General features: G+C 51.7%; 3 protein-coding genes across 5 annotated transcripts; 1 reads left to right on the top strand and 2 right to left on the bottom strand.

The window, feature by feature from the left end:
• Positions 1–740: 740 nt before the first annotated feature.
• Positions 741–4,467, bottom strand: TTC19 (tetratricopeptide repeat domain 19). 2 transcript variants are annotated; one of them, XM_042879886.1, is made up of 10 exons: positions 4,450–4,467; positions 4,085–4,142; positions 3,844–3,954; positions 3,732–3,770; positions 3,244–3,300; positions 2,917–2,978; positions 2,277–2,371; positions 1,937–2,091; positions 1,483–1,645; positions 741–1,063 (listed from the first exon to the last, which is right to left on the bottom strand). In XM_042879886.1, exons 3-10 carry the CDS (start codon positions 3,943–3,945, stop codon positions 930–932), a joined length of 807 nt encoding a protein of 268 aa, XP_042735820.1. In that variant the 5' UTR covers positions 3,946–3,954; positions 4,085–4,142; positions 4,450–4,467; the 3' UTR covers positions 741–929. The 2 variants fall into 2 exon arrangements, with proteins under 2 accessions (XP_042735820.1, XP_042735819.1); XM_042879885.1 differs by lacking the exon at positions 4,450–4,467 and adding an exon at positions 4,231–4,417 and having other exon boundaries at positions 4,085–4,161.
• On the top strand, positions 4,388–14,037 carry ZSWIM7 (zinc finger SWIM-type containing 7). 2 transcript variants are annotated; one of them, XM_042879893.1, is made up of 6 exons: positions 4,388–4,520; positions 4,871–4,967; positions 6,885–6,906; positions 8,987–9,089; positions 13,364–13,468; positions 13,575–13,724. In XM_042879893.1, exons 1-6 carry the CDS (start codon positions 4,503–4,505, stop codon positions 13,623–13,625), a joined length of 396 nt encoding a protein of 131 aa, XP_042735827.1. In that variant the 5' UTR covers positions 4,388–4,502; the 3' UTR covers positions 13,626–13,724. The 2 variants fall into 2 exon arrangements, with proteins under 2 accessions (XP_042735827.1, XP_042735826.1); XM_042879892.1 differs by lacking the exon at positions 13,575–13,724 and adding an exon at positions 13,735–14,037 and having other exon boundaries at positions 4,400–4,520.
• Positions 14,038–14,223: 186 nt separating this feature from the next.
• On the bottom strand, positions 14,224–23,591 carry ADORA2B (adenosine A2b receptor). Its single transcript, XM_042879888.1, has 2 exons — positions 23,121–23,591; positions 14,224–16,731 (listed from the first exon to the last, which is right to left on the bottom strand). The coding sequence occupies exons 1-2, from the start codon at positions 23,447–23,449 to the stop codon at positions 16,038–16,040; spliced, it is 1,023 nt and encodes a 340-aa protein (XP_042735822.1). The 5' UTR covers positions 23,450–23,591; the 3' UTR covers positions 14,224–16,037.
• Between the last annotated feature and the right edge of the window lie 3,460 nt (positions 23,592–27,051).

Here is a 27,051-nt window from a genome sequence, read left to right as displayed (position 1 = left end):
CCCTACAAGGAAAAAGTGAAAACTGCTGCTGTTTAAACAGGCTGTTCACACTGAATCCCTATGATGGCATGTAAGTGATAATTGATAAGCCTGATGCTTGTCACATATCATCCTTCCCAATAGGAAACCTCAGCATTCTAGCACCAGATTGTGTCCTGGCACAGGAAGAACTGGCATTTAGTGTGCTCTGGCTGCTGGAGTGAGGTAGTCAGAGGCTTTTATTTCTGATAGCAGTTCTGGTTTAGTAACATTTTTACTCTTTGGAGAAGGCAGGCTCTATCTTTGCACGCTAAATGTTCTGAAGATACACACTTGATCTTCAGGCAACCTGTCTGAAAATAACATGAGGAGGCTGCAGCTCTGTCCTGATGTGGGTACATGGTGGAAAGCATTCTACTGCAGTTAGTGAACTGCAGCACTGATAGGTGCACCCTGCTGTGCTGGCTGGCATGGAAAGAGTGAGAATTCCTGTCTTAGGTTGGATCCTCCTTCCTTAGTCTGAAATTTAAGTCAGTGCTGCCTCATGGCAGGCTGTTCTGTTTTTCACAACATGGCTTCAGGACAGACATGTTTTGAAACTGAATACTGTGAAAAGTCAGGAATAGCAAATGGCTGCTCCTCGACTAACTGCAGGTATCAGTAACAGGCTGGACTTGCAGTCTGCTGGCAAACTGCACTCACTGGCACAAAGATCCTGTATATTACATTATTATACCCATAGATTACACCACAAATTCAAATACTATTAAGATTTCAGAACTTTATTTTGGGCTTAACAGTTAGGCAATAACAGCCCTTCTTACTAAGCTCTCCTTAAGGAGAGCTGCTCCTCTGTTTCCAGTTGCTGCTCCTTTGGAGAATTGTACCAAACTAGTCCCAGGCTGCCTGTATTCACCCACCATTGCTGCTGTTGGACTCTTTGGCCAAACTCACTGAGAGCCTTTTCTCCTCTTGGCCAGTTCAGCTAATTCTTCCTGGATGTGCCGGACAGAATCAGCATCTCCTTTCTGTTCTGCCTGTTTCAGAGCTGCTTTATACACTTGTTTTGCTTGCAGAAAGTCTTCTGTGAGAAGAGAACAATAAAGTGGCTCTAACCAACCACATCCCCCACACGCAGAGGGCAAGTAAAGGAGCACCTGGAACACTTCTAGAACTGGTGTGATTTGGAAAACATTCAGTATCTGCCACCAACTGGGGAAGCCAGATAGCAACTATAATGACGTGTCAAGGTGCTGCTTCAGCATCAAGGTCTCTAAAACAAATCACAAATGCCTTCTGTCCTTTTTGGAACAGCTACTGTGTACAGGACAAGGCAAACGAGGTCCCTGTGGGTGACATTCTGGTTCACCTTGGACCAGACCTTCCAGCAGCTGACTGGTTTGAATGCAACACAAGTTGCCTACCCCAAGTCAGCAGGCCCACGAATTAAACTAGAAACAGGAATGCACAGAAGTGACAGACACTGGACATTCATTCACTTACTTTTGTGCATCAGAATTGCTGCCAGGTTATTCAGCACCATGTGCTCCTCAGGGTGTTGTGTCTCCTTTGCCAGCTCAGCTGCCCTCTTCACATGAGAGTATGCCTCATCATAGTGCCCTTGAGCATCCAGCACAGTTGCTAAGTCATTCATGAGGACCACAGTCTGCAGCAGGACAGGAAAGGAATCCTCAGAGCAAAACTTGTGTAGAACTTTGAGCCTACAGCAGCCCCCCATTCATATGTTACGCTAATAAAAGTGCTTCCCAGAGAAGCTTTTGGTAAGGAAGTACCTGTATATTAACGTGACACGTGCTCCCTGTTACCAGCAGAACAGTGCTGTCTATATTCACTGCCAGCAAAGCTGCTTTTAAGGCTACTGCCCTCCCCCATTCCATCCCTCACAGCCGTTGTGCCTTTCCTTCCTTACTAGTCTGACTCCCATTGTACACATTACCTGTGGATGAGTCTCTCCCTGAACTTCACTTGATATCTGCAGAGCCTTCTCATACATTTTTTGGGCCACTGAGAGCTGGTTAATGTCTACCAGATAGCGAGCGTAGGAGTCCAGGCTCATCCCCAGCAGGAGACGAGTGTTGGCTTTTTCTTCAGCTGCAAATAGAGAGGAAGTAGAAGTGAACACTGCAACATGAAGCATGAGTTCACCTGCTCCTATGAGAGCTGGAAAACCAAGCAGCATGAAGACAATGGACCGGCATGAAGATGGTGCTTAGGCAAGGACAGAGGAACAGGGAAAAGATAATGAAAGAAGCCTTTGGCAGTTGAGGCACTCTCACCTGGCAAGACATCCTCAGGCAAGTCCTTTTGCTTGGCAATCTTCTCCTCTAAGGTCAGGATGCAGAACTCATAGCCAGCCAGGGCTAATTTGTGCCTGCAATGTACAACAGCTCAGCAGTGCAAGGCTTCTTCCATCCCTAGAGGGATGGATGCGAATGCTTTCCTTATCCTATAAGACTTTACCCCTCCATTCTTGCCTTCAATGCTCCTGGATTATGGTGCGCACCCTTCTGACCCATGTGCAAAGGGACCCAAGAGGGAGGAAGGAGCCCCATTAAAAAAAAAAAAAAAGGCCCACAGAGGCTGCCCCCCCAGTGCTCTCTCTTTTGTGGAAAAAAAGAAACTACAAATCACCAAACACCAACTACATTCAAAAGCATGTGTTGCGAGGTGGGGATTTAAGGCTAGAGCATTGTGGCCTCTATGGCTGCTTCTGCCCTAAGCTGGGTGGGTCGTTACAGCAATCGCTGCTGCACGATGGTGAGCAGGCAAATATGTCAGAACTTTCATATGATGGTATCTTATCATATCAAAGCTTCCTTAGGCACTCTGTTCTTAGAGGCACAAACCTCTGCTTGGCCACCATTACCACTGTGAAGCTGAGATTAAAGCCAAACATGCCTTTAGCAGAGAACTCACTGTTTCTGAGCAGCATAGATACTGGCCAGCTTGAGGGACATCTCAAGGATTGCATTGTCATCCTGCCAGGACACACAACGCAACTGTTACTCCTCCTGCACCTTCCCAGGAGAACCGTTACTTTGCCAGAGAACAAACTTAAGTCCTTCAATGTGCCCATCCTGTTTCCAGAGCAGCTTTCCATTAAAGGACATTCCTGAAAAGCTGGCAGGCTCACAGCTACTGCTGCCAGGTACCAGTAGAGGCAGAGCATCGCACCAAACAGACCAAAGAATTGAGCACAGCACTTCATGCTCCCAGTGAAAAGCCTTAACCAAAAGAACCCACCTCCTTCATGTCTCCTGCAAGCAAGTAGCTCATCGTTGCTTTGTAGAGCTTTTCTGCCTGAAATGAGAATGTTGAAGAATCACTGGAGGATGAGGACAACACATCCCTACAAAGGAAGACTGCTAGGAGGAATCTGCCTCAAACTCTGGCATTCGTATTGCCACAATTATTATCAAGAGTGGTGAGAAGTCAAAGGCCAACCAGAGTCCGGTGCGACCGCCCGCTGGTCAGGACCCCCACGGTGCCCACAAACTTATCCCAGCTGGGGCTCTGCAGTGCTTTCCTAGGTTCTCCTCGAGCCGAGGATTGTGGCGTTCAATAGTAAGAAATAATCCTTCCCTTGGATGTTGGAGCCCAACGCCCAGCTGGGAAAGCTTTGTTTTCAGCAGCACCGCGAGACCGCAGGCTGAATGTTCTGCTTTACAGATCCCAGCTCTCAGCTGTCGGCCCATCCGACAGGAAAACCAGCGGCTGCCAGACCCACTCACGTTGTCCAGCTGTCCCTGCATGAAGGCCACGTTTGCCATCTGGAAAAGACAGACAGCGCTGGAGCTCCGCAGCGGTTCCGGGCTCCCACGGCTCGCCGCCCCGGCTGGTTACCGTGCTGTACGTGTAGATGATGGCCCTCCTGTTGTCGGCCTGCTGCGCCAGGCGCAGCGCTCGATGCAGCAGTCGATCGGCCTCATCCAGTTCGCCCTTCATGGAGCTGAGCTGCGGGCAGAGAGCGGCACGGAGCGGCGGAACCCCTTTACTCGGCCCTCCCCTGCGGGGCTCCGTGCCCACCCGGCGGGAGAAAGCTGTCACCGCACGGCCGCCATTTCCGCCGCGCTCAGAGCCTCACCTTGGCCTTCTTCAGTAGGAGGATAATGGCGTCCTCGCCGTCCTCCTCGCCGTCGTCCCTGGGAAAGATGGAGAATGCTGCGGGCCAGAGGTGACCGCCGCCTGGCCCGGTCCGGCCCAGCCCGCCCGCGGCCCGCCGCGCCTCACCTCCAAGGAAGGCCAGCGCAGCCCCGCCCGGCCGAGCCCACCGCCACCTGGAGAACCCCGCGCCGCCGCCATTGCCGCCCCGCTCCTGCCGGGCCCTGCCGTGCCAGGCGGGCCGGGGTCGCGCGAGCCCCGCAGGGCAGCGCCAGGCCGAGCGGCACAGAGCCCGCGGCAGCGCCGCCGCCAGCATCTTCCCTGGGCGCGGGCCCTTTAAGAGCTCACCCTCGTCACGTGACAGGAGTCCCCGCGTCACCGGAGCGGCGCGCTCCGTTGCCATGGCAACGCGGCCGCAGGTAGGCCCTGGCCCCGAATGGCTCCGGCTCGGTTCCCGCTGCCGGGATCTGGCAGCTGCCGGCGCTCCCCAGAGACCCCCGGGCTCCCGGGGCCGCCCCGGGCCTGGGCCTCTTCCTGCCCCCTCCGCTCTCCCCCCGCGGTGCGTTTATGCGTGCGGCGTCCGAAAGGCCCGCCTGAAAGACCCCGCGCCTCGCGAAGCCCTTCCTGCCGAGAAGCGCCCGGCGCGCAGCTCGGGTTCGGCCGGATGCCTTTTCCTTGGCCTCGTGTCGGGCTGGGACGAAGCGCTGCCCTGACAAAATGACCTTAATGGCTTCCCACCGCCTCCTGATCTCCTCTGTCTCGCCCCCAGTCCGCTGGGCAGCGCTGTGGGATGGACGGCACCTTGCCGGCGGTGGCAGAAGAGCTTCTGAAGGAGATCAGGAAGGCTTTTCGGGAGACCTCCCACGGTACGTAAGGAGCAGCAGAGCCGTCCCTGCTGCCCGGGTGCTGGCACAGCCTCCGTAGCAGCGTCGGTGCCCTGCCCTCATCTGCGTCTTTTGCACACCGTCACACAGCCGTGGCCCTCGCTGTTATTTGGGCTGTTCCCAGCCTTTGCGTCCCTGCCTGGAATCAACACAAAGGGCTCTGAAGTAGAGATAATGAGGAGCAGCACCCCTTTAAAAAAAATAACACCTGGTTGGATGCTTTCCAACACGGCACTTAGGGAAATTCTGCCTGCCCAGAGCTGGCAGTGCGGGTGGCTGTGTGTGAGGGATGACCGTTTCCATGCTTCCATGGGGCTTTTTGTCATGCCTACACGGTGCTCCTTTTTATGGACTCAAAACCAGAGTTGAAAGGGAAATCTTCCTAAACTTGGTCGTGTTTCATCAGTGACCAGCAGAGGGTACAGCGTCGGCCATCGCATGGCAAAGAGCTGCTTTCCTATTGCTTAAAGGAAGAAGGCACAAGCCAACCTTGGTCTGTTCCAGCAGCCAGTTCAGAACTGTTACCTTCCTTGCATTCTGGGTTACTGACACAGTTCTGCGGTCTGTGCTGAAAGAATATTAGTCTTTGTCGCTAAAAAAAGTCCTAAGGAAAGTGTCTGTGCAAGGAGTGCTTTTAGCTGTGCTGAAACTGACCAAATAAATGATCAGGGAAGTCTGGCTGAGTACTGCATTGGAGTGCAGAAGGAACAAAGACTTCATATCAAAACAGGGTGGCCACCTCAACTGCTTTTTGTTGCACTTGTGTGGCTCTTGTCAGGTTAGAGGAGATCCAAAACGTGCATGTGACTTTTTAAAGAAGTTTATAAATCCCTCTGTAAACAAGGAAAAAGTCAGAGTTCCTTTCAAAGTCCACTTTTCCCTACAGCACCCAAAGCTGTGTGCTGGGATGTGACCGCGGGAGGAAGCTGGTCAGCCTCCTTGGAGAATAAAATCAGAAGAAAGTTGGAAAAGTCAAACCAACAGCATGAAGTCAGAGAAAATATTTTGAATTGTTGGAAGAAAGGGCTTTAAAAGTTAGGAGACCGATAGTCTTGTAGCAGAGTACTGAGATGTACGCTGTGTCCTGCTAGTGATAACAGAAATAGCAGATTGGCTGATCAGTGTAAGCTGCTAGCTAAAAGAGACTGTATGGGAACTGCTGAGTCACAGCCTGAACCTCTGATTGATCACCTGAGGCGAGCCATGAGCCAGCCAGAGGAGCACAGCTGAAGGCAATTCACCTGTGCTGCAGGAAGGGGTGGAGCCTGGCTCCTCCTAGACCTATTGAAGAGCTGGCTGCAGTGGGGAAGGGTCTCATCTGGAGACCCCTCCTTCTGGTGTTTTGTGGTGAGCCCAGCATAAGGGTAAGCCTTCCATTTATTCTCTCATGTTATCATAGTCCACTTTGCCTAGCTCTCTTGTTTATATTGTGATTGTAACATCTTGATATCCATTGATTATACAGACTGCTTTTCCTAAGTGCAATTTTCCATCTTAACAAGAAGTTCCAATACATGAGAATGTTATGTTTCTGTGTACTGTAGTAAGAGCTATAAACTAGCAGGGCCCTCAAAGACCATGCTGGGAAAAGAACAACACACTTAAAGTTAGAATGCCACAGAGTTCTCGGCTGGTGCCAAGAGAGCTTCAGGGAAAACAATGTACGTATTTTTAACCAGCTTCTTAAAGTGGCAGAGAGAGATGTGGGGTTTATTACACGTGTTTTGGGAAGAGACAGTGCTGCTGTGGGTCTGGTCTCAGAGGAGGACGTGGGAGGCTCAGGGCTGGAAGGGCTGCACTTGGTGAGGCCCCTGGGGGCAGATGAGGGAGAGCCTCTCTTCCCTGGGATGAAGTTTCTTGCAATGGCTCACACTAACAAAATCACCCTTTTTGTTTCAGTGCCTGATGACCTGCTGCTGGGGTGAGTATCTTCTGCTTTGCTTCTTGTCCAAGTTCTGCCAAAGGACAGCTGGTAACCCGTTGTCAGTGCAGCACTGCTCTTTTTCCCTGTGTAACGCTTCTCATGCAGAGTTGCTGAGTGTTCATTGCCTGTAGCAGGAATGAGGATATCTCAAGGGTTTTTCCACATTTGTGAAATGTATCACTGAATTTCCTGTGATGATGTGCACTGATTTGGGTGGATAAAACATGCAGAAACCCAGGATGTTTAACCTGAGCTCTGAGTCCACCTTCAGATCCGTCACGAGTTTTCTGTGGCAGCAGGCTGTTTGGTGATTCATGCCACTGGAGCAATGTATCTCCTCTATGTTCCTGTCACTGTGAGCACAGCAGCTTCCTGCCATCCCCTCCTGCGTTTGAGTCATACATATGTGTGATGGAAAGGGAAAGTTGAACTTTCCATCCCTCTGTACCAGGGAATTGTTGCTTTGAAGATTGCCTTGAGAGGTTTCTTCTGTAGGAATTCCTAGGTTGGCTTCAACACCCGTGCACTGATTGAAGCCTGTGAATAAGTCGTACCCAGGCAGACCCAAGAACTCTGTTCCAGTCCTCACTGATTGGTGACAGAGGTAGAGAGAAGGCACCACTACAGTGAGAAAAGCTTTTCTTTCAAATCCTATTTAACTTTGTGTTCCTGCCTGCTGTAGGTTAGCCAGGGGAGGAGATCACCAGGAACTCTTCAGGCCTTACTAATTTTGGGTGTGAAGTTACTTAATATAACAGTTGTGAGGTCTGCCTTTGGGGAGGTGTGTGCTGAGGCCTTCTGGACCACAGTGGCTTTTGAAGCGTGGGATTACATTTGACAACTCTCAACTTTTTGCTTCCTTCTTGTCATAAAAGTTAAGAGAAATTCCCTCGTTAAGTTTAGTAACACTGGGGTGGTAACTCTTGGCAGCTGAATTCCCATCAGTTTTCTATAACCAAGGGATCTGAAGTGTTCTGATTTCACTTCTGAATCTCTTCCAAATATCTAAAGAACTTCAGTTTCCTTCAGGCATTCCCCTTGCTTATTTCCTGTTAGACTGATCAAATTATATACGTGAAAAAAGAATTCCCTCAAACTGAGTTACTGAAACTCATTGAACTCAGCCCCCTTCTATTCCCAAACCTAATCGCTAAGGAATGTCTAACGTTGACGTTCCCCCACCCATCGCTGCTCAGCCCTTCAAGTGGGGCCAGTCCTTGTGCCTCGACTTTGTACAAGTGAAGTTTTGCTCTTCCTGGAATCAATCTGTCTGCTTGGCTTGTCAGCAGTGAGGTTGACTCAGCCTCATAGGTCAGTCACGCTGTTGGGACGGCTGTGCCTCAGCTCTTTGGCACTGTTTGAAGTGTTCCTCTCCTTTCTCCTGCTCATGTTTTGTACTGTTGTTTCATGGCTGCTGATTCTCTTGTTGGTTACCTTTGCAACTAATCTAGACTGCACATTTTTTTCCTCAGTGAATAAAAGGTCTGTAAGGATTATCTCAGCTGCCCCTGGGCTCTTTGGAATGCTCTTGGAGCAGCTGGATGTGCAGCTCTACAATAATGTCAGGCTCATGAGCTGTCTGGACAATAGGCTAGAGGTACAGCTGTCTGGGTTTGACATGCAGCTTATCAGATGTTCTTCTCACCTACATGGCTAACGCTGCCTCACAGTCAGAGGCTGAGGTACAAATCTCGCTGCTGTGTCTCTGATGCACTTTGTCTCATTTTGGTTCAGGACAGGAACCACTGCATGTTCCATGGGGGGGGGAAAAAAAATCCTAAAAATGCCTTGTAATTAAATCTGCACTGGGATTTGCAGAGATGTGTCTTCCAGGAGCAAGGCTGTCATCTGGGCTGTCTCAGAGGCAGGGTTGGCAGACAGTGGTGAAAGCCAGCAAAGCTGAGAATGGCAAATGGACACGTTGTTTGGTGGATAGTGGAGCTGTAACTGGTGGGATTTGGGGATGCAAAGGGCCCCTTTGGCTATAGGCCTCTACAGGGCTAAGTCCTGTGGATTGAACTAGGTCAGGTGATCTCCTTTTGTGGCATGACCTAAACAGAGATGCTTTTTCTTTCAGGCTGAAGTTCATATTTGGCCCATCTGCTGTCCCAGCTTTGGATTTGGTGGATCACCGTTCTGTCACCCGAGTCGTGTCCCCGAGTGGAAGGACTGCCTATCAGGTAAGCACACTGTCTTTCTCCCCAGTTTCACTTTCTGATGTTTCCAGCTGACATTTTGCTCAACTACTGACTAATCAGACAAACACAGAGTCAGTGTCTGCCTTACAAACCCTCAAGAGCTACTGGAGAGCAGTAGCCACGGGATGGAATGAGAACAGCATGTTGCCCTACAGTTTCCTTTACAGCTCCTGGCTAGAGACGGTTTCTGATTTGTTTGTGAGCTTTAGGGTCAGAGGGAGGTTTTCCAGGATTTGCTGATTTTGCTGCCTTATTTTCATCCTATCCAGCAAAGGCAGTTCTTCCTCCTGACGAACTGCACACAATGAAGTGTTATCTGCAGTCACTGCGTTTCTTTCCTCGTTGCACTCCAAATCCTCAGTGTCTCTGATACCAGTGACCTCCAATAGGATCCTTGCTGCCTGGAAGGAAGCAGTGAAGGCCAAGCCTGTGGCTTTCATTCTGGTTCACTGTAGTCAAGTCTGTGAATCACAGAAGCATCTTCATGAAATGGCAGTACAGACCGAAGAGCTCATCTTAGTCCTGAAGATGAAGCTCCTTGTACAGCACAGGACTGGAGGGCAGCTGGGGCTTCTCAGCTGAAGGAAAAGTCATTGGCACTTCTTTAAACCTTTGCTGGGAAACTGGGCCTGGGTAACGAAACAAATATTTCTCATGTGTTCAGAGCTTGCATTGCTTACTTTGCACATGGAATCTTCATCTCTTCTGGGAGCTTGGAGAGGACATCTGCTCCTCTAAAGAAGCATGATTCATAAACACACATTCAAGATTCAGGATTCAAGAACGCAGGCTTTAATCTGAGATGAGGGCTTGCCTGTGGGTTTTTGGTAAAGCCTAAGAAGCAGCTGCCTCAGTAATTGAATGCTTAAAGGTTGTTCTTTTTTTACTGTTTCTCAGTTGAATATGTCAGCAGAAAATGGTCACATTCTCTGTGCAGAGCTTTGTCAGGCCTCGTGGGCTAAAGTAAGAGTGTGGCAGGCAGGGATGTGCAGTCATCACTTCCCCCTTTTTGTGTGGAGGACAAAGGGAGCCACTTAGAGCCTCTGGTCATCTCGAGGAGCCCGAATGTATGCTCACGTACCCTTGGCTTTTCTGCATCGTGACGGAGTTATCTGAATCTCAAGAAGCTTAATACTCATTCCTGGATGGAGGAAGCCTCTTGAGATGGGGGAGATCAGAGGAGCATGATGGGAGGGTTTTGATGTGCCACATTCTGCCCTGACAGCCTGTTCTGCTCTGGACAGGGCTGTTCTTAACGTGTGCTGCCTCAAGCAGCGTGTACTGCAGCAGGAGCCTAACTGCTGCATGCTAAAAAAGAGCCAGTGAGAGAAGTGCTGTCCTCCTGCCTCTGCAGGTGGAGGTTCCCTAGCAGAGGAGGAGCCCTTGGGCAGGTTGATCAGGGCCGGTCACCTGGAGCTAAAGCAAGACAAGCCTGGCCTTCAGCCTGGCACTGTGGTTGTGGTGTGGGTGTCCAGCATCAGCCAGGTATGTGTCTGCATCCTCCGGGCTGATCCATGGCCTGCAGGAAATGCTCCCTGCCCACAGCTGTGCTGCTTCAGAGCAGCATTGCTCTTCACCCTGCTGATTAAGGCCACTCTGAGTTCATTTAGAGAAGAATTTGAAAAGCTATTTTCTCTGGAGGCGTGAGGCCGGTCCTATTGCAAAATTCTTCCTCAGCACATCTGTCTGAGATGCAGAAACAGAGCAGAGCCTTCCCCAGGGCCACTAGCTGAAGCTCTGACAGGAGTGCAGGCTGGGGCTGTAGAAACTGAAGCTCTGAGTGGGACACATGGTGGCTGGGTAATGTCATTGGCCCTCAGCTCGTGTCTGTGTGTGGTGCAGATCCCAGCTGCGTGCACTTCTCCCTCTGCAGAGAAGCACGCCCAGTGCAGTGGGGGCTGGGGGACGTCTGTGACTGCCTGCACACATCCATCTCACTGCCCTGAAAGCTCTGCCCTCCTGGCTGCGCCCAGATGTGGTTGAGCTGGAATGTGCCTTCACTGGCAGCTGGATCCGGGGAGCTCTGTTTGTTGTGGCCATAAGGTTGGTGCTGTTGTGAAACTCCTCCGGGTCCTCATAGCCAAATCTGAGATCTTGATACTTCACAGACTGAAATGCTATTTGTGTTCCATATCACCCAGCACATCTCGGGCACTGCTTCAGGGGAAAATGCCTCTGCTCAGACAAGCTTAAAGGCTGCTTGTAGTTTGTAGTGTAGACAGCTTTTGCCCTCAGGAACTGAGATGGGAGTAGAAAAAGCCCTCATTGGAGTGAAAATTGATTTGTCTTTCAATGCCCAGGCATTAAAAAAAAAAAAGTAGCTCTTGCTACTTAATACAGGGATGGCACTGACTGGGTATTCAAAGGCTGTTACTTCACAGTTGGTAATCATCCTAGAAGGGCTTGTATAATATCTGCCTACACTGCAGGCTAGAGCCAGCCCTGTGTATTCCTGGTCAGGGATACGGCTGACCTGCTGCAGAGCAGCTGCTGCTGGCTGGTGTTGGAGCATGCTGGACGTTACGGGGTGAGCAGCAGTCGGGGCACACGTTGGCTCTGCCTAAATTGTGAAAAAGCTGTGATCTGCAGGAGTGAAGGCAGCAGGGAGAGAATCTGTGCTCTCACCCTGCTGCCAGCCATCACTTCCGTTGCTCACATCCTGCTTTCTTCTTAAATATGTCTTTGAAAATTGATTTCCTAGAATTCTGTGGCAGCCTGTCCCATCATGAGGATTAGAGCAGCAGGTCGTGGCACAGAACGTGGTGCTGCCTAGCAGTACAGAGAGGGCAGCACTAGCTGCCACAGGGGCAGAGCTGGCTCTCCTGCATCCCCACACACAGGCAGGGGCACCTCTGAGGTGATTTTTCCTCTCTCTGCATCCAGCAGGCACCTGGAGTTGAGAGCACAGGAGGAAATCTCACAGCATCTCAGGGCGAAGAAAGTCCCTCAGCGCCTGACTTGACTACAGCGGAGCAGAAACAGCACCTTTTCCTCTTGTTTTTTGGAGATTAGATTCCTGCCTTATTAGGCAGAAGCTGTATTCTTGCCATCTAGATCAGAATGGGGGTTCTCTAAGCTCAGCCCAAATCTGGCAGTCTGTGATTTCCCCCTTTTCCCCCCCCCCGAAGGAAAACACTTCTGAAGAAAAAGCAGCATCAGAACACTTCATCTTGAAAAACAAAAATCAAAGATGATAAAGTTATTACAAGTGAAACAAACAGCCTGGAGTATAAGGAAGGCCCGGGGTAAAGGCCAGGCTCTGTAAAAAGCCTGATTTCCCCTGAAATAATGATGTGGATCTCATGTCATGATCTGCCAGGAGTGATGAGGGATAGGAGGCAAAGGCATTTCTGTGGGAGAGCTCCAACCTGCAGACAACTCCTGCAGGGCCAGGGCTGCAGTGAAATGCAGGGGATGGGGGAAGGCTCCTTTTGCAAACACAGTGTGAGGGATGATGTTCTTCTGGAGTGATGTAAGAATGTTTGATACCTCCTGGAGGAGAGCAAAACTTTGCAGAACTGCACTTTTTCCTTCATTAATTTAATCTTTGCATTTAAGGTATGGAGGGAATATGCCTCAGCACCAGCCCTGTGGAGGAGCTGCATGTGGTAAAACGAGGCAGTGCTGTTCCCAAACCAGAGATGAAGCAGGGAGGCTTCTTCTCTGGAGACTTGGACTCTGTTTATTCAGACAAATCTGGATTCCAGCGGCTGCAGCTGTTCTGGGAACAGAACAGCAGCCTCCAGTTCCTGGAGCTGGTTAGAAAAAGCCTCAGTGCAAGTGCTTACTGCTGTTCACCCTCAGTCCCACTGTCATCAGTGGCCCTGAATTCACCCATGTGAATTTGCGACAAAGAGTTTTGGTCATCTTTGACCATCCAGTGTCTACCAGTACAGGGAAGAGGATGGCTGGAGAGAAGCCAGGCAATTGGGATGGGGCTTAGTGCTTTGTGGCACTGCCCTTTTCCCCCAGACAAGTCAGGATCTGAGGTCTGTTGGGAGCATGGGTGTACGTACAGGAGTGTTTCTCTGCAGGGAGAAAAGTGTACAGAGGCATGGAAAGCTGAGGAGCTTCGAGCTCAGTGTGGATCTCTGCAGTGTTTGAAGCCCCTTTTGTATTGTGGCCCCTGCTTTCCTGCTGCGTGCTCTGAGTCTCTGGGGAGAGAGGACATTGGGGCAGATACAGGCTGAGATCAGACAGATTATACCGAGCACTCATCCTGAGTTCCTCCTACCCTCTGACTGCATTTATTTCAGGTCCTTGGGAGCTCAGGCAAACTCTACACCTGCTACAGTTCCTGCCACTTCTGCACGTGTCCCGCTTTTGGTTTCACTGTACTGCAGAAGAGCGAGAGCCTTCTGGTAAGCTGTCTGCCTTAACGTGGGGAGCAGGGAGCAGGGGAGATGGCCATGCTGATCTCTCCCCGCTGAGCCTAGGAAGGCTGACCTGGGCAAACTGGGGCTGCAGGCTGTGCCAGGGCTTGGTGTGACAAGAGGGAGCCGTGTTCCTGCAAGCTGAGAACTTCATTAGGTACATTCTGGCCTGGGTGGTTTGCTGTGGCTTCCAGGTATAGCATGACAGTTCTGTGTTGCTCTTGCTGTTAACTTTTCCATGCTGTTATTTGCAGTGCAAACATATACTTGCTGTCTACCTCAGCCAGGCCATGGGAGCCTGTCAGGAGCTGACTGTCTCTGAGGAGCAGCTCACAAGCATCTTACTGACTGAGGAAGAGGATGAAGGATGAAGGACTCAGATCACATGCACATGTGATTTCTATGTACCTCCTGGCTGCATAGCCAGCATTTTTCTTGTCTACATGGCTGTCAAATGTCCATTGCGGCTGGTAGGCTTATTCTTGTGCTGTAATCAAGTATGACTTAATTAGCAGCTTTGCACTGATACATAATAAATGGTAAGAAGCCTGTGCTGACTTCAGTTTCATTAAGCTATTCTTGGGATTTCTGAAGATGTTTGAAGCAGGTCTTGGATCTCTCAGGAACCAGTTCTGTGACTGCTGGTCCTGCTCTGAGGCTGGCCTCCTCTCCAGGTAGTGTGGATTTGTATGATGCGCCATGTGAACACAACACTGCACAAAACGACTGCACACAGGCTGAGCCAGCTTGTGTAGGTGGTAGATTAAGCATTCTGTATGTAAATAACAAAGTTATGGCAAATACAAAATCCGAGCAACGTGAGGAAAACACATCCATCCTATGTACATCAGAGCAGTAAAGAGTGATAGCGGAGGGTCCACAGCTACACTCTACAGAAGGGTCCTCTGCTATTTTCACTTCACATTTTTATAGTAATGTTCAGAGCTTTTTCTGAGGAGGGGTGAGAGGGTGTCCTGTTTGTATTTTTCCTTGAAATGACTTTGGCTCAGATCCAGGAAGGCACTTTGTGTGCCTCAATGCTGTGGTGACCCAGGCCACAGTTATCAATGGCTAATTACTTGGTAGCACATTCACACAAAGGAAACAACCTGTCTGTCTATGGACTTCTGGCTCGTAAGTGGCATATGAAAGGTAGCAGTAGTGAGTGCCACTCTGCAGTGCTGTCACACGCAGGCAGTGTCCTGGGACTGGCTCTGTCTCTGCTCTGTGCTGTTAAGAGTTTGGTTCTTTTTCAGCCTGCATGAGGGGAGGGATTGAATTCTTTGCTGTAAGGATAAATGTGGCTTGCAACCACTTTGCAACTCTGCCAGACGTGCAGGTGAAACTCTACTTGTTTCTAGCCATGATTAAAGGAAGGAACACAGCCAGAGATAATAGTAAAGGGAAGGACTAAAAGGAGAGCCAAAGCCTGCCTAAATGGCAGGAGGTGGCTACATGTGTTAGCTGGATCATGACCAAGGCAGATGCAACAAAGCTGAATGGAGATAGTAAAAAAGATCCTTCAGACTAGCTTTAACTGTTCAGATTCATCTTGGAAATGCCAAGATAATGAGCCAAATGTGGGCATTGCACAGACCCCGTCAGAGCTCACTGGTGCTTCACCAAGCTTTGTGGCTGGCTTTGATGGTTCAACTGCCTTACAGGAGCTGAATCCACCACTTCCAGCAAACTGGCCTCTGGGTGAGGTGAGCACTTGAAGTAACTGAAAGTAAATAAAAAAGGTCCTGTGTTTCCATGGCCCTCGGTGGCTTCAGAGCAGAGCAGCCATGACTGCTGGGGCATATCTGCCTTCTGCATTTCAATAACGAGAAATCAAACCTGATGCGTTCAGCTGCACAAGTTAGTATGCACTATAGAACAAAGTGACTTAAAGGCGATAAAACTGCTGTTCTAAAACTTCAGGCAGCCCTTTCCCTAAAGTTCTCTGTTTTAGTGAGTAGGGCTCTCATTCTGAGGCCAAAAATATGGCCAGGTGTGATCTGTTTGCTGTCAGCACAGTCGTGTCCCTCAGAGCCTGGAACACAATCAGGTTTCACACCAGCAACTGGGCTAAGACTTTTTCCCATCAGAGAATACTAGCTGCATCAAACAATTGATGGAATAATTAGAGTATTACCAAAGTGCTGTCAAGTATGAACAACCCAAAAAAAACAGACACTAAACTATAACTCCTATCAAACATTAAAAAACAATAACATTAATTAAAATAAAGATCCGAGGACTTGACATGAGCAGCACAACTGGGGAAACACCCCCAGCAGGTGGGACTTCCACAGTCAGCACCTGACCTGGCAAGGAAGCACAGCACGGTCATCAGCGCTCACGCAACCTGGTTAACAGTAGAGGGTGAACTGCACTCAGTCTCCCTGGTCAGGTTATCCCCCTAGGAGGCACCACATAAATTACAAACATAAAAATACAGCTGCGGAACTGCATAGTGGTCATTGCTGAGCGCTCCCATCGAGCCGGCTGTATCTGTTCACATAGGCACAGGGAGGGTAGCGCTGGGGACAGGCTGGGAGCGGGACGTGCGAGGTCATATGGTCACCGAGGCGGCCGGAGCGTTCATGTTGGTGACGGTCAGGTGCTGGTTGTTGTCGGTGGCGCACTTGGGGAAGTCGTCCGTCTTGCAGAGGATCTTGGAAATGATCTTGCGGAAGGTGTAGCGGAAGTCCCTGATCCTGTAGGCGTAGATGATGGGGTTGATGACCGAGTTGGCATGTGAGAGGATGATAGCCATATACATCACCCACTCTGGCTTGGACTTGGAGAACTCCTCGTTGAAATGAGTGATGCAGTTCAAGATATGCAGGGGCAGCCAACAGAAGGCAAAAAGTCCTACGATGATGGCCAGAGACTTGGCTGCATGGACCTCCTTCTGCAGAGTGGTCCTGGAGTTGCCCATCAGCTCAATTTGATGCAGCTGCTTGCAGGCTACCATGAAGATCTTGATGTAGATTCCCAGCATGATGATGAGCGGAAGCAGCACGCAGCCGAAGAAGTTGAAGTACACCATGTAGCTCATAGTCACCACATTCTCAAAGAGACACGAGATGAAGCAGCCGTGGTGCCCTGCCCCGTGGTCAGCCCCTGTCTCGTTGGTGGAGTTGGGACAACCGCTCATGGCTTTGTTCCAGCCCATCAGCGGGGTCAGCCCGATCACAAAGGACAGGAGCCACAGCACAGCGATGAGTCCTCGCGCCCGCTTGCCGGTCACCAGGCTGTTGTACCTGCAGCACCAGAACCAGGACAGAGCCATTAATTAAAGGAGTGCTCGTGACTTCCCTGCAGTTCAAGTCATTAGCATTTTGGTGGAGGCCACAAAAGCCCCACGTGTACCCACAGGAACCTCACCTCTGTGATGGCCCCAGGGTACAAAATCTCACCTCTGTGCCCACATGAGGGGATCTGGGGAGCTGAGTCACGTACTGCTCCTGAGGGGTGCCCAGCACTGCCTTCAGCTGGAGGTAAGGACTGAGAGTTCTGAACAAGGCTTTGTCATTGTGTGAGCCTAACCCACCAGGAGGGCACAAAGCACTGCAGCCAGCACCTGGCTCCCAGCACAGGCATGCTCCAGCATGCTGATGGGCTACCTGACCTGCAGGGCTGAGCTGCTGCTGGCTCTTACTTGTACGCTGTACTGGGCAGCTAAAACCTAACCAACATCACCACATGGTCTTACAGCCTCTGTACAACGGGCAGCTTGCTTCAGTTTGGGCTGTTCTTAGGCTTGCAGCAATGCTGGCTGACTGGAGATTGCCACAGTGCAGTAGTGTGATGTCTGTCCCTGTGCTACCTCATACAGTAACGTGGGAAGTATCCGTGTCTCTGGAAACCACAGATCTTATTAGCTTCCCAAACAGGGCGATCGCTGGCTTACACATGCCAGGCTGCAGCCCACGCAAGTCTGTTGTGGCTGGATAACAAACACCCTGGGAGACTGCTCCGAGCCAGCATCTGCTAATGATGGATTGCTCAGATTTAGAAGCCAGGGGTTGTGTCTCTATTCCGAGACTTGCATCCAGGCATGGAGCAGGGAGCCAGGAACACTGGGCTCTTCTCCCTCCTCCTGCCCTCCCATCAATGTGGACAGCTTCCTCCGGCCACCAGGGCTGCTCCTGTGTGGTTGCATAAAGCTGGATTTCTGAGCACATGCTTTCCTCAGGTTCTCATGAGTTATAAAAAATTTCAGCCATGGCAGAGGGTCAAGCTGGTGTGGTACTGAGGGGCACAGAGCCATGTGTTGCCCTACACCTCTCCTTATGCCAAATCCTGAGTTAGGAAAGCCAATTGCTCCCCCAAGCCCAGTTGCCCAGAGCAGTGAGAATAGCAGGAAGGGCAGGCGAGTTGGGTGCAATTAGAACAGACAGCAGCATCAAAGCGCTGCTCAGTTCTCTTTTTGGGGATACAAAGAGCTCAGTGAGTGCCAGAAAGACAACATGAGAAACCCATTATTGTCCCGTCCACTGCCAGCTAGCATCCACTGGCTGACATACGTGTCCCCCCTTCCCACACCCTCCTCTCAGTGCTTGTTTACTCTGGCTCCATTACTCTGCTCCTCCTTTCCTAAGAACGCTTGTTCTTATTTTCTTCCGGCCCGTGAGGCAGGGGAGGGTTGGATTCCCACAGACCCACAGCTGTGCATCTGAATCACGCTGCCGTCGCCTCCGTGCGCACGCGGCCATCCCCTGCTGGGAGCCACGGCCGCAGGCAGCAGCCCTGCACGGCTACACACACACCAATGGAGCTCTCAGGGCAGGTCTGGGTGCCCTGCACCTTCCTCTCCTCATTATCCAGCACTGCTTCAGCTGAGAAGTTATCAGAGGGGGCAGCTGTGAGGCCCAGCCCTTTTTTTTCAAAGCCCCGTGCCTGCTTTCAGGAGCTCAACCTGCTCTGAAACTTGGTTTGATTAGAAGCAAAACCCCAGAAATCTTGGCAAGGTCAGAGCCTCGAGCCACCATAAACCAACGGCAACAGCAGCAATGGCAATGGCAACTGCAAGGCCGAGCTCATCCCCATGCACACACAGCGTGAGCAGGCAGTGGGGAGCCGACGCATTTCCACAGCTCTGAATGCACCACTAAATCTCTCCTTTGCTCTTTTAGGCTTAATATTATTAGGCAAGAAACAATTAAAGTAAATTTACTCGCTGAAGTCTGCTCAATTAATGGACAACGAATATTGAATCTCCTCTATGCTTCTGCCAAAAGGCATCAAGTGCTGCTTTAATGTAAATAACAGCGGAATATTTTAAAATGATTTATTGAGATTAAATAACCCAGCAATGCATTAGTTCCCTTCACACAGGCAGGCACAGTCTCTTTCCTGGCCTAATCAGTGTCAGACTGCTAATTACTCAGCTCCCGCCTGCTGCTGCCCATTGCACACTGGAGGAGCACCAGTGCCACCTTATCATTGGTACCTGTTCTCAAATAGTTGTACTGACACCAGAGGTGTGAAAGCCACATGGAGCTATTGAGTGTTTAAATGCTCCTCTTGTGTACAGAACACACTGCTGAAGTTGCAGCGTTACCTTTCTAATCAGGAGGAATTCCTCTAATGACAGAGTGCTGTGAGGCTGCTGCTCCAAGCAGCCCGACAGGGATATCAGTGCCTGCTGCAAAGCAGAGCCAGGAGCATCCCAGCCCCTGTCCTGCCCTTTGGGTCCCTGGTTGGGGCCGTGCCTGCAGTGCTGTGCTGCGTCCTCCCCATCTGCCTGTGCCCAGTGCCGGCTGCAGGGACACAAGCAGCTGGGAGCCACAGAACTCATCCTATGCAGGTGCTCTGATACAAACACGTGGTGATAATTTACATGTTTCTATTTTAAGTGTGAAGAAAAACACACAGACACCTCCATTCACAAGGGTGAGGGCCTTCTGGCTGCCAAGCATTGTGTCCCTGTCATCCACTTGCAGCTGTACTTTGCATCACACTCCCTTTTTTTCAGCACCAGTGCTGTTGTGCTGCTTGAGATCACACACCAAACAGCACACCCTGGCAGGACATTTTAAATGAATCATAAATTGCACTTTAGAGGGAAGAAAGAAAAAAAGAAAAGGAGAAAGCAGTGCTGTCCAACCAGGAAGGAGTTGGCGGCGAGAATGAGAAATCTGATCGGCGTTACAGCATCGGCCGAGGAAGCCGGACATCTGCGCGCGTCCGCATCCAGTGGCAGACAAATCACTTCCTCCTGCATCTGTCCCTATTGTGCACATGGGAAGGCAGCAGCATCCCCCGCTCATGCTCTCAGCCTTCCTGCCGGGTATACGGGGCTGGGGGGCACAGTGAGGGCAGCCAACAGTGAGCGCTGTGCCGACTGTGTGCCCATGGGCGGCAGTTGGCATTGCAGCATCCTTCAGCCCGGCTTCAGCACCCTCCCAGCCATCTTGGGGGTGTTGCTATCAGCCCCTCCATGCCTGGGGATGAGGATTTCTCTCGTTCCCAGTCCCCAGGCACGCCTTGTGGTGCAGAAGGGAGATAGGAGCTGCGGCTGTGTCGGTGCAAACCCGTGTATAGGGCACTGGTGCAACCCCTCCCACGCATGGGAGCCCTGTGCACGCAGATAGCGGATAAGGGCAAGGTGGTGGGTGGCAGTGAGATCACTTCTTGTGTAGCACAGCAGGCACCAGGGCCCTCAGCAGCGCAGGGTGAGGATGTGGCCATCGCTGTCCCTTGTCCCCTGCAGAACGGGGGTACAGCAGCTCCCCTGCTCCTCAGCACCTGATTGCTTTCCCAGCACCAGACGGTGCTCGCAGGGCACAGCCACACCCCAGGAACACAATGCAGGATGTGGGTTATTTGTGGCTCATGGCAGGCCCGAAGTCATCAGTGGGATTACAGGGGGATAATCCGCTCTTTGGCGCGTGCAAATTCCCTGAGCCCCGCCGGCCTTCGGCAGGCTCTGGGAGCAGATGGGGACAGCACAGCTGGCAGCACTGACCCTGCATGAAGCTCCGCTGGAGCCTCACATCCCACTGCAGAGTGACTGCCATCAGGGTCAGGGCAGCACGGCCCTGAGAGACAGCACAAAAATTAACACAATATTGGGGTTTTTATAACAGATTGAGCTGACCTGAGCTGAAAGAAGCCCTGGACAATCCCAAGGCTCCGGTTCCTGGCTCAGCCCAGCTCCATGCCCCAAACCACAGCCTGGAAGCAGCTGTGTGCTCCCTGACATCCCTGCTGCCCCCACAGCTGCTCCAGAAGTGCAGAGGTCCTGGGGACAATTCACATCCTGTCGGGATTTTGGTTTTTGCCAGGGAGGGAAATGACCCCTGAGGTGCAGGAAAAATAGAAAAAATTGGGACATATTTTAGGAAATCAGACTGCTCACACCTAAAAATAGCTGCTATTTCCCCCCTGCACTGGGCACACTTCTGGCCTGCTGCGTGCTGAGGTTATAAACCAGCAGTAATAGTGCTGGTCACCAATGGGATGGGCAGGGGACTTAGAGGCACTGCAGGGCAGCACTGATGGGCATAGGGACAGCAGGACAAGGGGCAGCCAAAAGCTGTGTGTCCTGGGGAGAAAGGAGCTGGGAAGGGGCTCAGGGCTGTGGCCACACATGCAGGAATGGTGCAGGGGGCTCCTCAGGAAATAGTAAATTTGTGAAACAAACAAATAAAAAATAGAGTTTCAAGGGACAGAAAGAATTCATGACTTTGTGGCCAAATTAAGCAAATATTTTTAGCCAGACGAGGGAGGGTTCCAAAGAACCGGTGTGAGATTCAACAAAACAGTTGTTTTGCTGCACTCTAGGTGGGGGCCCATCAGCTGCTTCCTATGTGCCTCCATTTCAGAAAGCAGCAGCAGAAGGGCCAAGGAACCCAAATGTGATCTGCACAGTCGGTTGGGACCCTATGTTTCTCTGCCACCCCCAGCCACTGCTGTTTCAGTCATACTGAAGTAATTTGCCTCTTCTCCCATGGGATTTCTTGGTTCAGCCAAAGAACTGAAAAATCCATTACAAGCTTGGCTGCAACGCACGGCCCTGCCCACAGCCCTGCCTGGCCTCTGTGGGCTGAAACATCCCTTAAATAATACTGAATTATGCGTCAGGCTCCGTCCTCAGCATCCCCACACAGGTTACCAGAGGGAATGAGGTGTGCTGAGCTCAGGCGATGCAGGCTGCAGCTGGGCACCAACCTGTGCTGCACAAACACAGCCTTTCAGCACAGTCTCTAAACCTGCTGCTGCTGAGGCACTGCCCTGTTCCCATCCTTGTAATGGGGTTATACTGCTTTCACCCTACCCGGAGGGGCTCTGTGCTGTCAAAGCCCACTCCAAGAGCCTCAGTGCCAACAGATGGATCAGGCACAGAAGCATTGCCCAGACAGACAGAGTCCTGTGCTGGAGGCTGGGAGTTCAGCAGCCAGAGCCAGAGCTGAGCCCTGCTGCCCCCGTACAACACTCCGTATCCTATGGAATTTCCACGCTCTGGTGACACACAGCCACTCAGGATACATGCAATTCCATCACCCAGTTTTATTGTCTGCCCGATGACTAATTAAAATTTGCCCCACATGTGGGAGTTCTGTGCTGCAAGGTGCCAGAAGAGGGTGGGTGGGTGGGGTCCTCTAAGTCACTTTAGGATGAATTCATCAGTGGTGCAGAGGAGCTAGAGGTGAGCAGAGCCCAGGAAAGCTGCAGCTGGCGTGGTTCAGCTGAGGTCCCTGTGCCAGAGCTGCCCTGACCATACCAACACTGCTGGCAGTCCCAGTGCTCCTGGGGCTTACGGGGCTGCATCGATGTCTGTTCTGGGGGAGGGACAGTGGAGACAGGAGAGCAGGCTGATAGACTCAGGTCAGTCATGTTACACACTCTGGGGTTTTGGTGCACTTAGCACTTGTAAAATATATTTCACACATTTTCCCAGTGCATTGCAATGAATTAGAAGGAAGCCAATTCCTGGCCTTGAAACCACGCTTGGATAAAAACATGAACTGCGTGTTTCTGAAAACCACACAGTGGTTTCTGACCCCCCTGCTGTTCTCCCCTCACAGCACGCTGCAGAGCTGACAGCTCCTGATATTTCCTGGTGTGCACACTCGGAAGGAACAGGCCCATGTGTGAGTACAGAAACGCACTTACAGCACCCAACACTTGCTGCAACAAACTGCACTTTCTATTCATTACATCCCCTCTAAAACCTGGAAAAAGCCTCGTTAGCTCTAGTCCATGTTAACGACGTGAAGCATGCACAGTGTCATAGCAGATCCTAGGGCTCTATTTCAGCCTTGCTGAAGGTATCACGACCCCGGCTGGGAGCAGCCTGCACAGCTGCTCTTATGCTCAATGACCCAGAGAAGCCCAGATACCACAGGAATGGGGGCTGTACGAATACCTCCATAGATGAGCTGGAGCTGTCCCTCACTACCGCACTGCTGTGGAGCCGCTGCCAACCCACCCAAGGCAAATAACTTCCAGAAACTGAGCCCGCAATTGTATCTCTGAGTAAGAGATGGGACACTGACAACCTGATCCCAGAGCAAGTGACGGCAAATCACTGACACTTTCACTATCATCACCTTTGGGCAGCAGACCACATGGTATTGTGAGAGAGAGGAAGTTCCCACGAATCAGGTGGGATGGGGCAGCTGCAAGGTGTGAGGACTCTTACCTCAGGGGGATCTTGATGGCCAGGTACCGGTCGATGGCCACTGCCAGCAGGCTGAAGATGGAGCTTTGGGTCAGCACCAGCACGAAGCAGGCGAAGAAGAGGCAGCTGTGAAAATCCACCTGGAAGCCAATGCTGATGGTGATGGCAAAGGGGATTGCCAGCAAGCCCACGGCGATATCAGCCACCGCCAGAGACACCAGGAAATAGTTGGTCGCGTTCTTCAAGGTGCTGTTGATGGCCACGGCCCAGCACACCAGGACGTTGCCAGCGATGGACAGCACGGCGATGATGAGCTCCAGCATGATGTAGGTGGTTTTCATAGTGTTCATGGCGAGAGCCCAGGGCGAGGAGCTCGAAAGGTTCACAAGCAGAAGGGACTTTCCGCCACAGGTACCGGCAGGCCACGGGGCAGCGGCTCCCGGAGCCCAATTCCCATGTCCGGCCCCACCGATGGGGCCGTGGGGGGCCGCAGGGGCGCGCCGAGCCCCGCGCCTCGGCCCCCCGCTGCCCGCAGCCCCCGCCCCCCGGGGGGCATCCGAGCTTCGCCGGCAGCGATCACCGCCCGCCCTCCACCGCGGGGCCCGGCCGCCGCGGGGCCATCGGGGCCGGTCGGGACGGGATGGATCGGGACGGAAAGGGACGGGACGGGACGGGACGGTCCCTCCGCTCCGCCCGGGGATGCTCCGCCGCCGCCCGCTCGCCCCGCTCCCTGCGGAAACCGCCGCCGCGGCTATTTCTGCACATGGGGCGAACGGAGCGGGGCGGGGAGTGTGCGGAGCGGCCACGATTGGCCGAGGCGGGCGGGCCCGGGCCGGCACCCCCGCACCTCTCCTCTCCTCTCCGCGCCGCGCCGCGCCGCTCCGCCCGGCCGCTGCCCCCGCCCGCCCCGCAGGTGCCCCGAGCAGAAAGTTCCCCCCGGCGTTCAGCACCGCGCTTCTCCCGCACCGTATTGCTAAGCGCGTTGGGACACCGCCGTGCGATGTTGCCACACGGAGAAAAATCCCCGCGATGAGCTGGGGAAAAAAAAAAAAAAAAAAAAAAGAGAACTATTTCATAAATCATGACAGCACTTCGTCTGCGGACGGTTATCACACAACGTAACGTTCCCTGACGTAAGAAGTGGCAAAACATAACGGTTACCAAAGCTGAGTGTTACTCACAGGGCTGGAGAGGCTGAGTGTGGGGCTACAGAGTGCAGAACGCACCAAAACCTGAGGGAATCGCCAAAGCAAAGGGGCTGCATGCAGCAGTGGGGCTGAAATACAGCACCTATCCAGTAACACCTTTCCATTGCTCTGGATGCTGTGTTTGCCATCAAAACGCAGCCAGAGCTGGGGCTGAGCAAAGAGAATTGCTGGGATCGTTACCTCCTGCCTGTTGGCTGAGCACCACTGGATGCCACAAAACTGCACTGATGTTCGACCTCAGGTCTGGCCGTTGCAAACAGAAAGTAAAAGAAACTGCAGTTGCTTTTTTAAAACAAACTCGGGAAGAAAAACCTGTGGGAAGGAAAGCTTTCTGGGGATCCAAAGCTGAAGCAAAAGAAAAACACATGGGAAAAAATACTATTTAAATGCTTATTTTGTGGAGGGAATAGAAATTATCCCATGTGCTTCAGGTCCTCCCCAGCCCTGCCTGGGTCCTGAACCTGCCTGCACCGGTTTGGTTTATTTATTATTTGGGGATAAGCGGAGCTCCGCTCGTGGGGAGGCTGGTATAATCATGTAAACAAAGGTTAACAGTTGTGGAAAAGCACTTTTTACCCCAAAGCAATGGATCTACATCAGGGTTTTTACACGCTGTTCTCCTAGCTCTATACTATGTGCCAACAGAAGCCTGTTGCCGCTTTACAGCACTTCAGTGCAAGGGGAAGGGACTTCTTTGCGTGTCATTAGGGAAGAATCTGCTGTGGTGACCACGGAAGCACTTCTTACAGGCTGATCCCATGGAAATTTTGGTTTACCAAGTCAGATGTGAACAGAGCAGCAATCCATCGCAGACCGTGATGAATGGGCTGTTCCTGACAAGGAGGTCTGCAAGGCAGGTAGCAAAGCACTGTGAACATTGTGGATTTTGCATTATGCTGAGATTCATGGCCCTGCAATGCACAGAAACCTCTGCCAAGGCCTGGTGGTTTCTTTTGGCATTAACTGATGCAGCTGAACTCACTCCGAACACAACTTTGCTGCAAGCGTGGCCAAAGAGAAGCGTGCTGAGCTCTGCTATACAAATGCAGTTAAACCTGCAGGCAGGAGAGCAGGATGAGCCGCTTCCCAGCCAGAGATATGCAGCTCCCAGCCCGTGCCCTCTGGCCGCATTCTTTGAGCCCTGTTTTAAGAAGTATAGCACCATAGAATCTACCACCAAACACCACTGGAGCACGCTGGCCTTGTAAAGCAACCAGCTGAGCAGGCACTGTGAAACTCATTCCTGTGGCTGTGAGGATGATGGTCCTTAGATGAAAATGTGTGCAGTGTGCGTTTGTATACAGGAGTCCGTAAGCAATCCTTATGGGCTCCTTCCAACTCAGGATACTCTGTGATTCTAAGGCAGCCCACAGGCTACAGAATCTGTTCAAGAGCTGGAGCACATTAAGAGCAGAGCACTGTTTGGCACAAAGATGCCACTGAGTGTCAAGTAAATCATCACCACCATTACTTTCCTGGATTTATTCAACTCCAGGGACTTGCTGCTCAGTGCTCCCATAGGAAGCGACACCAGCGGTGAGCTGCTCCTTTCAAGTGCCAGCACAACTCGAGCTCCTTTGTTCAGAGGGAAGCAGCTTTAAACACATGCCGAGTGTGATACAGTGGGAGACAACCCCAGCAGCCTGCTGGGCTACGGCTTGGCAGAGGCTTGCAGCTCGTACGTGCCGTTCCTCTGTCGCTGTGCTCCCAGGGGAGCAGAGCCGCCATGCTGGAGGCAGCTTCCTGCGGCCGCTGTGATCTTTTGTGCAAGGCTCAGGTTGAGGGCTGCCCTGGCTGTCTCTGTTTTGACACCTTCAGGGCTCTCAGCCCTGCCACGTGGCTTAGTGAGCCCTCAGGCCTGTAGACAGCACCACACCTGCTGCCTGAGCAGTCCCTGGATGGCAGCACACAGCCTCTTGCTCCTTGCTGAGCATGCAAGTTTGATGACCAAGGAGGCCCAGTGGTTCTTTCTCCCTCCAGCCTTCAGCACAAACCTCCAAACACACACGCACCTCCTGGGGAGAAATGTTCCTAATCTCTTTGAACTGCTTGCATTGGCCAGGGAGAATGACCAGTGACAGATCCGTGGAGATGCGGTACCTATGGACACGGTCTAGAGGGCAAAATTGGTGTTAGGCAGATGCTTGGACTAGATGGTCCTAGAGGTCGTTTTGAACCTTAATGGTTCTGTGAGGCTGTGTCTGACTGCTTGCCATCAGCCCGGGAGAACTGGCACAGCCTTCTGAATTGAGGCCCCACTGCTTCTCAAGTCTCCACTGGCACTTCTGAACTGTTCTGCAGGACAAGACACAGCTTGTCCCGATCTTGGCTCCAAGGAAGGATTCCCAAGGCATAATATAACCTGCAAACCACGCAGCTGGTGCAAAAGTCCTCTTCAAAGTGGTGCTTCCACTGGCAGTGTGAGCTGCATGCTGCCTGCACGAGCTGGGTGAAGGAAACTCCATTTCTGAGGGCAATATGGTGTGCAGCAGGTGAAGCGTCGCTCTGCCCCGAATATTCATTGCCTGCATCTCTGCACTGACTATTAGCATGCCAAAGATCCAGATGAGCTCTGAAGTTATGGAGGTGCATGTTGCAAGGTGAGGTTTGCCCTGTATGGCTGTGGGTATTTTTCCTGAAGAGAAGGGAAAGTGTAAAGCATAGAGCAAATCTCCAGAGAAAACTATTTCCATGCTGGAGACCTCAGTAAGTCTGCAAAGCGCTTGAGAGATGAAACAAAAAGT

This window comes from Lagopus leucura, unplaced genomic scaffold (genome assembly GCF_019238085.1).
Source record: "Lagopus leucura isolate 7727_CA_CO unplaced genomic scaffold, USGS_WTPT01 Super-Scaffold_100024, whole genome shotgun sequence".
NCBI classification, from domain to species: Eukaryota; Metazoa; Chordata; class Aves; order Galliformes; family Phasianidae; genus Lagopus; species Lagopus leucura.
This window is presented reverse-complemented; position numbering and strand designations above follow the sequence as displayed.

Bases quoted from the DNA above. Each gene is read 5' to 3' on its own strand.
- ZSWIM7 (XM_042879892.1), top strand. The intron at 4,968-6,884 runs GTACGTAAGGAG...TTTTTGTTTCAG, and splicing joins TTTTCGGGAGACCTCCCACG to TGCCTGATGACCTGCTGCTG. The intron at 6,907-8,986 runs GTGAGTATCTTC...TTTTTCTTTCAG, and splicing joins CCTGATGACCTGCTGCTGGG to GCTGAAGTTCATATTTGGCC.
- TTC19 (XM_042879885.1), bottom strand. From the start codon at position 4,417: ATGCTGGCGGCGGCGCTGCCGCGGGCTCTGTGCCGCTCGGCCTGGCGC. The intron at 2,979-3,243 runs GTGGGTTCTTTT...GTGTCCTGGCAG, and splicing joins TTGCAGGAGACATGAAGGAG to GATGACAATGCAATCCTTGA. The intron at 2,092-2,276 runs GTGAGAGTGCCT...CTCTATTTGCAG, and splicing joins GCCTGAGGATGTCTTGCCAG to CTGAAGAAAAAGCCAACACT.
- ADORA2B (XM_042879888.1), bottom strand. From the start codon at position 23,449: ATGAACACTATGAAAACCACCTACATCATGCTGGAGCTCATCATCGCC. The intron at 16,732-23,120 runs GTAAGAGTCCTC...CTGGTGCTGCAG, and splicing joins GCCATCAAGATCCCCCTGAG to GTACAACAGCCTGGTGACCG.